This window comes from Aspergillus aculeatinus (genome assembly GCF_003184765.1).
Source record: "Aspergillus aculeatinus CBS 121060 unplaced genomic scaffold BO66scaffold_40, whole genome shotgun sequence".
Lineage (NCBI taxonomy): Eukaryota > Fungi > Ascomycota > Eurotiomycetes > Eurotiales > Aspergillaceae > Aspergillus > Aspergillus aculeatinus.
The window spans coordinates 219,677-230,442 of NW_020291509.1; the positions used below are offsets into that span (position 1 = coordinate 219,677).

Below are 10,766 nucleotides of genomic sequence, written 5' to 3' on the forward strand. Positions count from 1 at the left end.
TTGGCTTCATGGTTATCGCCATGGTTCGCGATCATTTTGTTGAAACTTCTGAAGTGCGAACTTTGTATTTGTGGGCAGGGCAGCGGTGGTCGACTTGTTGGGAGGCAGCAACACACTTCAGGTTGAAAATCGGCAAAGTCCCTCAATAGGCGAGGGAGCCTCTATCTCAAGGTTGACCTGGTGCCAGTTGGGGCAGTGCGGCGGGAAGTAGGAGGATGAAGGTTTTGAGATGCGGAGTCTCTGTCCCTGCTTTGGTCAGAAACATCCTTCATCTCCACGTCCAGGTTCTCACTGACCTTGGACTGCTGCCAGTTGAGAAGTGATAACGAGAGTCGGCGAAGTGGATTCTTCGGCGGGCATGGGAAACGTGCTCCATGTCCACATCCACATCCTCTTGAATGTTAAACATCTCAATGTCTTGGTCATACATGACCATGGGCTGGATATCATAGAGAAGTTGGGATTCAGCGTCTTCAAGGCGAATCCACTTTGGAGGAAGAAACACATCTTCAAAATCACGTTCTGTTAATTGCTGATCTTAAGGATAGACCGGGGATTCACAGAGCGGAAAGGTTGCTTGGAGGCAGACTTTCTTTTCCTGGCCTCAACACACACATTTTTCATCACCACGTCCTGGTCATTGCTGACCTTTAGGATTCTCGGGGAGAATGGGGATTGCTGGTGCGAGAAGAGAGGAAAGAAGAAAAAGAGAAGTTGAAGGAGGAATTCGGAGGGTGGGAGCGAGAGACAGAAGACGAGACAGGAAGTGGAACTTGGGAGGTGGAAGTTTAGGGAACGAGAAATGCGGATTACCATGTCGATTCACCACGGAAGGAACAGGGTTGATCTGTGAATACAATGGAAACTTGCTGTCGGCACCAGAGCTAGGAAGGAACAGCTGGGCAGGGTTACTAAGGCCCTAGCCCTAGGTGAAGCAATAACCTCGAAAAGCAGTGGGTCTCTAAATAAGTACATTACCTACAGTAAGGTGAATAAATCAGGTTGATAGAGACACCTACTTGTCCATTCGGGACTTAGATTGATCTACAGTGAATGCCAGCAGCCATTGGGCAAGTGAAAAACTCTTGGTTGATCTGTCTCCTGACTAAACTACCAACGAGTTGATGGAGGGAAGGGAGACATTTATGTCTGTAGCTTTAGCTTGCAGTCCATCGACAAATACCCCATCGGGGTTCAACATCATACATGAGGAATAAACATGGGTTCTCAGACAAGACAAGAACAGAGGAACTTGAAGCTTGCATTGCTTCACTCACTCCATCGACACATCACACACCCACCAGGGAAGCTCAGGGGCATCGACCATCTCAACATCAGCGTCCTCCATCTCCACATCTTCATCCTCGGCTTCAGCCATCTCAACATCCGAGTCATAAATGACCTCGGGCTCGGAACAATGGAAGAGGTGAACTTCTGCACCACCAAAGTGTACTTTTTTCTTGGGAAGGAAGACATCTTTCATAATCACATCCTGGCCATTGCTGACCTTAAGGATGGAACGGGGATTCGCGGGGCGGGGGGGTTGCTTGGAGGCAGGCGTTGTATTCCTAACCTCACAACGAACATCTCTCATCACCACGTCCTGGTCATTGCTGACCTGGGACGGACGCCGTTGGGAGCGGCAGCGTCGGGAATCAGAATGGCGAGGTTTTTGAGAAGCAGGGGCTCTGTCCCTGCCCTGGCCAGGAGAGTTGGGCAGGGACTGGAGGCGCATACCCCGCGTTGTCTGGCCGGAAACATCTCTCATCACCACGTCCTGGTCATTGCTGACCTGGGACAAATGCCAGTGGGAGCGGTGGCATAGAGGGTTGGGGTAAACATGATCACGGATTGTTTGAGAAGCAGGGGCTCTGTCCCTGTCCTGGCCAGAAGAGTTGGGCAGGGACTGGAGTCGGGTACCCCGCGTTGTCTGGCCGGTTTGCTTGTGCTGCCTGTGTGTTTTTTGTGGAGTGCGACCAGGCTTTTTGTGGACAGAGCAGCGGCGGTCGTCTTCTGAAGAGGTTGCAAATCTCTTCGTGTCCTTTGTCTTCATGATTCTTTGCATGGTTCGGGACACAGATAGAACTTTTTCGTGTTCTATGAGGATCAGGGTAATACGGAGTTCAAGTTCAGGTGTAAAAAGCAACGCGAGTACGTGAAAGCAGATTTTGAAAGCAAGAACAGTTTTTTGAGACTCCTTTTTTTGTTTTTTGGTAGTCTGGAGAGAGAAGGAGAAGAGAAGAAAGATCGAGGAGAACCGCGAGGAGAAGAGCTGGTTTTGCTCGGCCGCACTAACAATTCGATGTCATGATGCTTTCAAGATGATTTTGCTACTGAAGTGAAGATTCCGGTAAGCTTGCCTCAGAAATGACAGCCAGATGCAACCCTGTAGCCACAGTACCCTTGCAGAAAGCTTAGCACAGAGTCTGGCACAGTCTGGGCGTGACGCAAGATCATCCCAGCTGCGGCTTGGGATTCTGGTCGAGCCAATCCGCGAGACAGCCCTGCAGAGATATCGGAATTAAGCTTCCAGGTACGATCAGATTGCGTGCAGGAAGCCTCGTCGGAACTTCCGGTCCAATAACTGAAGCACCATGTGGCAGCAGGGCTACCATCTCGTCAAGTCTGGCTAGACACTTGTGCCCAACTGCGATTCGAAAGAGCGACCGTGCGATTGGATTGGGAAGCGCTTTCCGATGTCTTCATCGCTCACGGGACTGGATTGCTTTGATCTTTTTTCTGGGTTGCTTCGTAGGACCGCCAGGAGAAGGTGCACTTCCGGTTGAGGTCATGCTGTCTCGTTTGCGCTTCTCTGCTTTAGCATTGCTGCGCTTTTTGCGTTGCTCATCTCGGATAGCCAGCCTTCGTTGTACCTCCTCAGAGATGTCCTCTGTGTCAATTGACACCGGAGTTATGCTCCTAACGTCATCCTCACCCCCAGGCAGCACCTTCATTAAGCGCTTACGCTTGTGGTGACGGGCTGGGTCAGCAAAGGCCGACATAGTCTCTGCATCTGGTACTGCAGCAATAGTCTCCTCGTCTCGTTCGCTCGCTTCTGCGCGTGCCCGTTTCGCCCGATCTCTCGCCCGAGGGCCATTTCCAGACGAATCACTCGTCCGACGAGAAGATGACGGATCTGAGCCAGAGTTCGAGTGCAAGGTTTTCTCAGCATCTAGATTTCCTATCACAAAGTTAGGTCCATCTTCAATGACCCATAGCTTCGACTGGAAGAATTTTCCTGCAGAGAAAAACTTTCCGCAGCCTGGAGGAAGCAACGTGACTTACTGGAACCCTATGCCGGCGTGTTAGCACTATGTCAACAGCACCCATACCCGCGATGGGGAGAAGCAAACGAACAACTCACAAATTTGCCTTTGATGATCTTGAACTGTATCATCAACTTTTTCGTCCGCTCCAACATGTTGGTAACCAACCGCGACGCATCGCCATTGGACGGAACCTCGCCCTGGACCTGCTGTAGCAGCGCGAGGTGGGATACCAGCAGCGACTCGTGCTGGGCGCAAACCTAAACGATCCACAAGGTCAGCTTTCACATGTCAAATCCAACAGCACCGTACAATGCGAGCGGGTGGGATGACCAGCTCGTGCGGTCATCTCCGGGAGAAAGCTTTTTACACACCTCAGCCCATGACAATTGCTGTTGCGCGGTGTTGGCATTACCACTACCGCTACCTGGACTAGGCCTACTCTCGTCTTCTACCTCCTCTACAGTAGGATTCATGGGGGGCGGTGGGTGGCTCGATAATGGCATTGCGACAGGATCTGAACCAAGGAGTGAAGTTGGATTAAGGGCGCGGGGAGATCTTTTTTTGCTGATTGGGGACCGGCCCGAGAATGCTGCTCATCTCTTGGCATTTCCAGCCCGCTATTTTTAGACCTCCCTTTCCACATGGTAAATCGAGATCGTCTGGGGAGGTTCCAGAGATTGCTTGTAATCTCCGTCATCGTCGAGTTTTATCGCCGTTGGAGGCGATCCTTCCGTTGTAACATAGGCTGGGTCAGGACCTTTGCGTCTCTTTTCCGGCCTGGCATAACGGCTAGGCAACCGTGCTGTAGACCCGGATTACAATCCACCCACTCAGAATTTGAGATCACACTTCGGCGCTTCACCTTCATTCTGTATACTGAACCGTTTCTCAAAAGATCTTTTTGCTCGTTTAACTCTCCATAGAACTGCCCTCACACTTTCTGATTTACTCTAGCCAGCATTCCAACATCCGACCTGTGTACTAGAATCCATAACTCTCGAGACAAGTAGCAACAGTGCACCTCATGTACTGCCACTAGCTCCAGCCACTGGAAGCGACCCGTGAAGGTAGACTACTTCAATTTCATGAGACCACGCTGCGTTCATAATCGGTCAACCCTGAACATCTCCTCGCAGTGCCCCGCAAACAGAGCCCTCATTTCTCCCCTCCCCACGCCATCAGACTCCAAGTCCCCTTCCACAAGCATCAGAGCCTTCTACTTTTGACACTGAACTTGGGTAAATCTAAACCTGGAGTTGTGGAGTTGAACGGTTACACATGCCTGGCCTCGGATCTGGATACACCTCTTGATTTATCAGTTTCACTTCTAGAGTCTGCGGCTATCGGAGCTCTGGCAGATTTATTATCAGTTCATCGTAGCGGAGTTCAAAGGCTATTTTATGGCGAGTATTTCAGATACCAAGCGCATATTTTTGCTTGAGCTCAAGACCTCTACTATCACTGACACGTGGAAGGGTCGAGATCGTGGGCATATTCACAAGATGAATAGATAGGGGCTGGATATGATTGTAAGGTACTGTGCGCTGTCTGGGAGATATGTGAAGTCCGTGCTCATTGATTTGCACAATTCTAATGATCAAACAAAGTGATCAATCTTCTAGAGATGAAAGTCATTTTTTATCGATATCTAGTGTTCTATTTGGCTCAAAAGTATTCTTATAGCACGGCCAACATCTAAGAACATCCAAAATACTTCGTAAGCGAGTCAAGTGTTGACGTGGGCTCTTTTGGGGCAAGCCTTGATAAAACTGCATCACGTCACATTGGTCAAGAATCATGTCCGAGAAAGACAATGCAGTGATATTGTATCAGGCCAAGGAAGCGACACAATCGTTCAATAAGCAGGATAACCCAGCCGGTCGGACCACCATCTCAAACAGGCCTTATACCTCATCTCGGGACTCAGAGCGCTCTTTCGATTGATTGCCATGCTCTAGACCGGATACTTGATTACCCTCCCTCGTTTGCTGTTTGCGCTTCTCCCACTTGAAAACAAAATGTATAGTGATGAAAAGAATAGCTGCCAACATCGAGAGAGCCAGGTACAGCTTTGCGCCAATACGCCAGTGGGGTGCTTCCTCGGCGGGATAGGCGGCAATGGGGAGGAATGCGCTGAGGAGATATGAGAAGAGTGTGCCGGTGGCGAATAAAACTGTCCGGACTTGAGGTTCTGTCTCGAGATGCGCGGTTGCCCAAGCGCATAGAAGCATTGTGGAGACGCTGGATCATCCAGTCAGTAGTGAGCCTGGTTTCGCTTGTCAGGGAGGGAAAGGGGGTCGATTGTTGTCCCTCTTCAATTCACTTACGCTCCGATGTAGTTCATATACCATCCAACCATGTAGGCAGACTCGTTGCTCGGGCGAATGACTAGAATTGTAAGGGAAGTGATGTTGATTACCTATCTAAATATTAGTATCTCGCATTGTGATAAGATGAGATCTCTCTCCCGGGGAGTGCTCACGGCATGCAAAAGCAGAAAAGGAAGTCTTGTGCCGAAGAAATCGCTGAACCCACTGAAGAGGATCTCGGCAACGAGTTGAATCGCTTGACCAATAATGGGAAGATAGTTGAGCATGGCAACTGAACTAATTTTCGGGAGTCAGCACCTGAAAAATGAATGGGGTGATGAGGTTGGTTTACTATTTTTTTGTTCCATCAGCGTTAGTCAAGGATTTGAGCCAAAGATTGAAATAGTTCGTTGGGGTCGTCCCCGTGCCAATGCACCATGCAACTGAGACTTCATTAGCTTCGTTGCTGTAATAGTGGAATATCTTGAAGAACACACTAGAGAAAAGCCAAAGATGCCAGAATCTCAAGGCTCGAAGGAAGGTTCTGGGCGTGATCCCAACTTGTGGGCTCCGGCCGACACGACGCGTACGCGCAAGAGCAGTTTCTATGCAGGTGTCAGGATGTGGGTCTTTTAGGAATATGCCATGTAAGTTAAGTCACCGATGTGTCGGGGCTTGAGATAGATCTTGGAGAGCGGATTCTGTCTTTCCGGCTGTGGATTATGTTAGTAGTACATCAGCATTTCGGAGGCCAAGTTGCGTACGAATCCAGGCATTGCTACATAGGCAAGGAGGGCAACAGTGATCGTACAGATTCCCTGTTCAAACAATGAGTTTAGTCTCAGTAGCACATATAACACGATTATCCTAACTCACATTGATTATGAACGCCCATTGCCAACCGCTTCTTCCAAGCGTGCCGTTCAGATTTGTGGACAGTGCACCTTGCAGTGCTCCAGAAAGCATGGCGCCGACCGGTTGGGCCATGTTGTAAAGACTCATGCGCAATGCCATCTCATGCGGAAGGTACCACTGACTAAAAGCGATTGCCTCAGTGTTTGTTTAGGCGAATGAGTTACAAAGAGCATACCTGATAATAGTAAAGTATCCCGGCCAGGTGGCCCCTTCGCAGAAGCCTATGAGAAAGCGAAGGCCATAGACCTTGTATTGTTAGACTCTCAACCAACTGTGGCAAACTCTTCTAGTGAAGGGGCTGTTACCTGCTTTGCAGACGTGGCAGTAGACAGACAGCACGTGAAAATACCCCAAAGAACCTAATTCTTCGAATTAATGCGCTGCACGTAAATTGCGCCTAAAAAATAATTCCTGACCTCACATGTAGGCAACCAGATTGCTGGCCCTATATGAGATATAATAATACATGAGGGATAAAGCATGACCATGTAGCCAATGCTAAATACGATCAGCATGGGTCAATCAGTGTAGGGGGGAATAACGCACTTAAAAAATGTGGTGAAGTAATTTAGCTCGTTTCCATAAAGCTTCAAATCTGTCTGCATGCCGGACACATATGCATTGCTCTGGTGAATCCTTCTTAGCTTCGGCGTTATAGTCAGCGAAAGGCATGGCCAACTTACAATGTTGGTCTGGTCGAGGTACTTGAACGCATATCCCAAAAACCCAACAACAAGGAATACCGCATCCAGACGCCATACCTAATATTTCATGAGCCTCGAAATTCATAATTGATTAAATGACGATAGAGATCTTACCAGCGCCTTCTCAGCATCTGAGTCGACTAGACAGATGTCATGTTGCTCGAGCTCTGTGACTTGATCCAGAAAGTCCTTGCAATGCCTTTGACGAAGAGCCATTCCCATTTATCTGACGAGGACCGACTGCGATTGAGAAGAACCAGCAAAGACTCTTGAGGAATGGTGGATCGCATGACCCCCTGGCTTGTACCCAGGCTTTATATTATAATCCAGAGGGAATCGACGCAACTACCGAAGAAGATCGGCCGTTATCACGATGAGATAGTGCGAATGGCATCAGCACGGGAAGCGAAGACGTGCTCTAGACCATACCCCACTTGCAGGATCAAGCTTAAAGAGGGGATCAGTGCGTTTCGGTCCGATCGAATTGCCTCCGTGCGGGATGGGCATGCCGTTATCGGGACCAGCGAGATAGCTACGAAGCAGCCTTGATGTCGGGGTAGCAGTTAATCATTTTGTTCGGGACCCCTTTCAAGACCCGACAGTCAGTGGAAAGGATCACCACTATACGGGGGGAAAGGCATTATACACCCTAGCATGTAAGACTTGGAGTCAAAGACACTATGGCAGCTAATAGAGAGACCTTCAAGCTATACTAGAGCCTTGCCCAAGAAGAGAAGACTGCATAGCATTCTTGTAGTCCAATGATGGCGGGACGTGGTATACGATAGAATCGAGTCTGACAAGTCATAAAGATGGAGGACGGAATAATTCAACCAATTTAAGCTATTGAGCTCAAGCTGGCTACTCTTAGAGAACTCTGAAACGAATGTAATGGCTCTTGGAGCTCGCTGGAATGGACGGTGCTGAGCAGAAATGGAAATTCGAATCATCTCATGTGTGTACCGTACCGGACAGAAAAGAGGGGAAGTGACAGCAGCCGCGGGAAGGTTCTGTCGCACCTGTTGCCGCGCTTCCTCAAGAAACCATTCAACATCCACACAACCACCTACCTAGGTGGTCAATCATTCCTTCGGGAAAGCCTCTCAAACCATGACTCGATCGCCTATCTCTGCATTGGCCTGCTTTGCATACCAAGTACGAACAACCTCGTTCAGGTACGTGCTCAATTCTTGCTTCTTGCCAGGCGATGCGAATGAGTCTACCAAGGTGCTGACAACAAAGTCTTGACTCCAGGCTGGGGCCTCATCGTGGGAGAGCCCCCTTGGGTGCTTTCCGGTCATATGCCTTTGCGTCGGCTCAGCTGTAGGCAACCCTTTCCCACGGCTCAGCGACTCGGTGACCTGTAGCGCCGCCTGGACCACTTGACCAAAAGCATGATCTTTACTATCTTCCAAATCTTGGTGCAAGTCGATGCTCTTGTAGTGAGTCTCAGTTAGTTCACTCAGATCTCCTGCTTCACTAACAACGGTAATCTGATAGCGGATGGATGGTTTTCTGGAGGCCCTGCCGTTCGACGACCGCCGAAATGTGGGCTTCAGATTGAGGAGATGTCCAGACTCGGAAGAAAAATGGCTGGCAGCAATCTTTCGAGCACGGTCACTGCCCCTCAGTAAAAGTCCCAAGTCGATGAATTGATGCTTGAGTGTGTTCAGAAATGTTTTGTCATCTACTGAAGAGATATCCTGCACGAACAGTCCATACGTGGACTTCATCTGCTCGATAGTCATTAACCTGCCGTCTTTGAGGTTTTGAGCCTGCAGGAGCGGTTGAAAGTGATCTCGCAAGAGCTCAACGTCAAAGAAATGCGATTCTCGCCGGCCGAGCGACGGTGCCTTGAAGGTTCCTGAACCTTGTTCATCCGGAGAAATGAAAATGAAAGGCATGTGCCCTTGAGACAAAAGCTTTGGAATGAGCTCACTAGCTATTATGTGGGATAGAAAATCAGACCCCAGGAGAATGGCGACATGGAGAGACTTTGCCCGAGGGTCTTGGGTCAACGCGTCCGCGATTCGCGCAGCATGCGCCGCGACACGATCAATGGCGCTCACATAAAAGTGTGTGCCACGCGTTAGCGTTCCCATAGTATACAGTCCGGGTGCTGCTTCAAAAGTGTCAAAATCGACATCCACTCCGCCTGTTGGATGAGACTTGAAGAGGCCTTTAGTCACAAGCGACCGAATCAACGGAGATGAAATCCGGTCGAGATGGCATTCCTGACCTGTAGCCTCAACTACATATGATGTTTCAACCAGTCCCGATGAGGTGTTCGCAAAGAAAACTTTCCTTTCAGCGTCCCAATCGACTCTTTCACCAGCGACGACGTTCAATTGGGATTTTTCCATTAGGTCCAAGATCTTTTGGGCATTTTGTATGGGCATCCCGTGGCGGTATCTCATCCAAGGACTAAAGAACTTGTCCAAGAACAGTTTTTGACTTTCGACTGGTAAACAGCTCCAATATCGCTCTATAACAGGTGCGGTGTGGCGAAGAACAGTCTGCCAGTGAACGTTTCCATCCCGTGCGGCCTTGATATCAGCTTGCAGTTCTTCGAGCGGGGAGGCATGTTTCCGAAACCAGCTCCAATCGCCATTGTTGATATAATCGATCTCGTCCATCAAGCATGTCATGAGCTTGATCAGAGCGTCACTTGGATTTGCTTCGACCTCTCGTGCAAGTATGTGAAGAGAATATCGGCGAGGAAAAGGCTCCGGCTCCCCTTGAACTGTAGGCACTCGCCCACTGCGCGACATGAATGTGATAGGAGCTTGGTGTCCATTCTGCGCAAGGGCTATAGCGGTGTCCACAGCTGACAGTCGGGATCCAATGACCAAAACGGGAGCATGGGCAGGGATATTTTTCAAGCTTTCCGTGGGCCATGGACTGGCGAGAAATTGTGGTTGATTCACGAGATGCGTATACGCGGTAGAGGTAAAGTTTCCCGGTGCCATCACGACCTGACCTGCAAGACATTGCCCACCGCTGCTCAAAGTCAAGAGAAATGACTGATCATTTTGGCGCTCAATGTCCGTGACTTCATCGTGAACGAAAGAAACGCTCATCCCTAGTTGCTGGGCCGCATTGAGTGCTTGATGTGACATGTCTTCGAGGTAATCTCCATAGATATCTCGGGATGGAAACGGCCCACTCTCCAGCTCGCTTCTCCAACGTGAGAAGTGCTTGGGATCATTGAAGTATAACCCCATTGTGTCGGTGTGCATGTTGATGATGGTGCCCGAGCACAGAGAAGAATATGCTAGCCCAGGGCCAAAACGTGTATCCTTCTCAATCACAGTGATAGGCGGCAAGCTTTTTCCATTTTTGGCTTTCTCAACCAAGTGCATCAGAACTGAAATGCCACTTGCACCAGCTCCGACTATGACGATATCACCCATATTGGGATCACAATGAGATGACTGTGAGCTACCCATGGTCAATTTGGTACCAGAAAGTGGAGGTTTGTTGATGTGTGGGCACTATGAAGTGGTTCTAAGCATGAATATAGGAAGAGTATTTATGCTACTCTCTGACGCGTACAGACTGTGTCGGGA

At 49.4% G+C, this 10,766-nt stretch overlaps 4 protein-coding genes across 4 annotated transcripts; all 4 read right to left on the bottom strand.

Annotated features, from left to right (window-relative positions):
- Nucleotides 1-1,070: 1,070 nt before the first annotated feature.
- Nucleotides 1,071-2,383, bottom strand: BO66DRAFT_151112 (uncharacterized protein). The gene has a single exon (XM_025642146.1). It carries the CDS (start codon nt 2,063-2,065, stop codon nt 1,274-1,276), a length of 792 nt encoding a protein of 263 aa, XP_025501518.1. The 5' UTR covers nt 2,066-2,383; the 3' UTR covers nt 1,071-1,273.
- A 319-nt stretch (nt 2,384-2,702) lies between these two features.
- On the bottom strand, nt 2,703-3,742 carry BO66DRAFT_328649 (uncharacterized protein; the record flags this gene model as incomplete). The annotated part of the gene is made up of 3 exons (XM_025643994.1): nt 2,703-3,172; nt 3,361-3,526; nt 3,641-3,742. 3 exons carry the CDS (start codon nt 3,740-3,742, stop codon nt 2,703-2,705), a joined length of 738 nt encoding a protein of 245 aa, XP_025501519.1.
- Nucleotides 3,743-4,952: 1,210 nt separating this feature from the next.
- Nucleotides 4,953-7,859, bottom strand: BO66DRAFT_151127 (MFS general substrate transporter). Its single transcript, XM_025642148.1, has 14 exons — nt 7,312-7,859; nt 7,177-7,254; nt 7,040-7,119; nt 6,910-6,991; nt 6,799-6,852; nt 6,669-6,739; nt 6,455-6,614; nt 6,343-6,396; nt 6,240-6,291; nt 6,076-6,183; nt 5,931-6,021; nt 5,752-5,875; nt 5,597-5,688; nt 4,953-5,510 (listed from the first exon to the last, which is right to left on the bottom strand). The coding sequence occupies exons 1-14, from the start codon at nt 7,417-7,419 to the stop codon at nt 5,174-5,176; spliced, it is 1,491 nt and encodes a 496-aa protein (XP_025501520.1). The 5' UTR covers nt 7,420-7,859; the 3' UTR covers nt 4,953-5,173.
- BO66DRAFT_151126 (FAD/NAD(P)-binding protein) lies at nt 7,860-10,701 on the bottom strand. The gene has a single exon (XM_025642147.1). It carries the CDS (start codon nt 10,644-10,646, stop codon nt 8,301-8,303), a length of 2,346 nt encoding a protein of 781 aa, XP_025501521.1. The 5' UTR covers nt 10,647-10,701; the 3' UTR covers nt 7,860-8,300.
- Between the last annotated feature and the right edge of the window lie 65 nt (nt 10,702-10,766).

Excerpts from the sequence above, each read along its gene's own strand:
- BO66DRAFT_151126 (XM_025642147.1), bottom strand. The coding sequence starts at position 10,646 with ATGGGTAGCTCACAGTCATCTCATTGTGATCCCAATATGGGTGATATC.
- BO66DRAFT_151112 (XM_025642146.1), bottom strand. The coding sequence starts at position 2,065 with ATGCAAAGAATCATGAAGACAAAGGACACGAAGAGATTTGCAACCTCT.
- BO66DRAFT_151127 (XM_025642148.1), bottom strand. The coding sequence starts at position 7,419 with ATGGGAATGGCTCTTCGTCAAAGGCATTGCAAGGACTTTCTGGATCAA. Across the intron at positions 7,255-7,311 it reads CAGATGCTGAGAAGGCGCTG|GTATGGCGTCTGGATGCGGT; the intron begins GTAAGATCTCTA and ends ATGAAATATTAG. Across the intron at positions 6,397-6,454 it reads AATGGGCGTTCATAATCAAT|GGAATCTGTACGATCACTGT; the intron begins GTGAGTTAGGAT and ends TTGTTTGAACAG.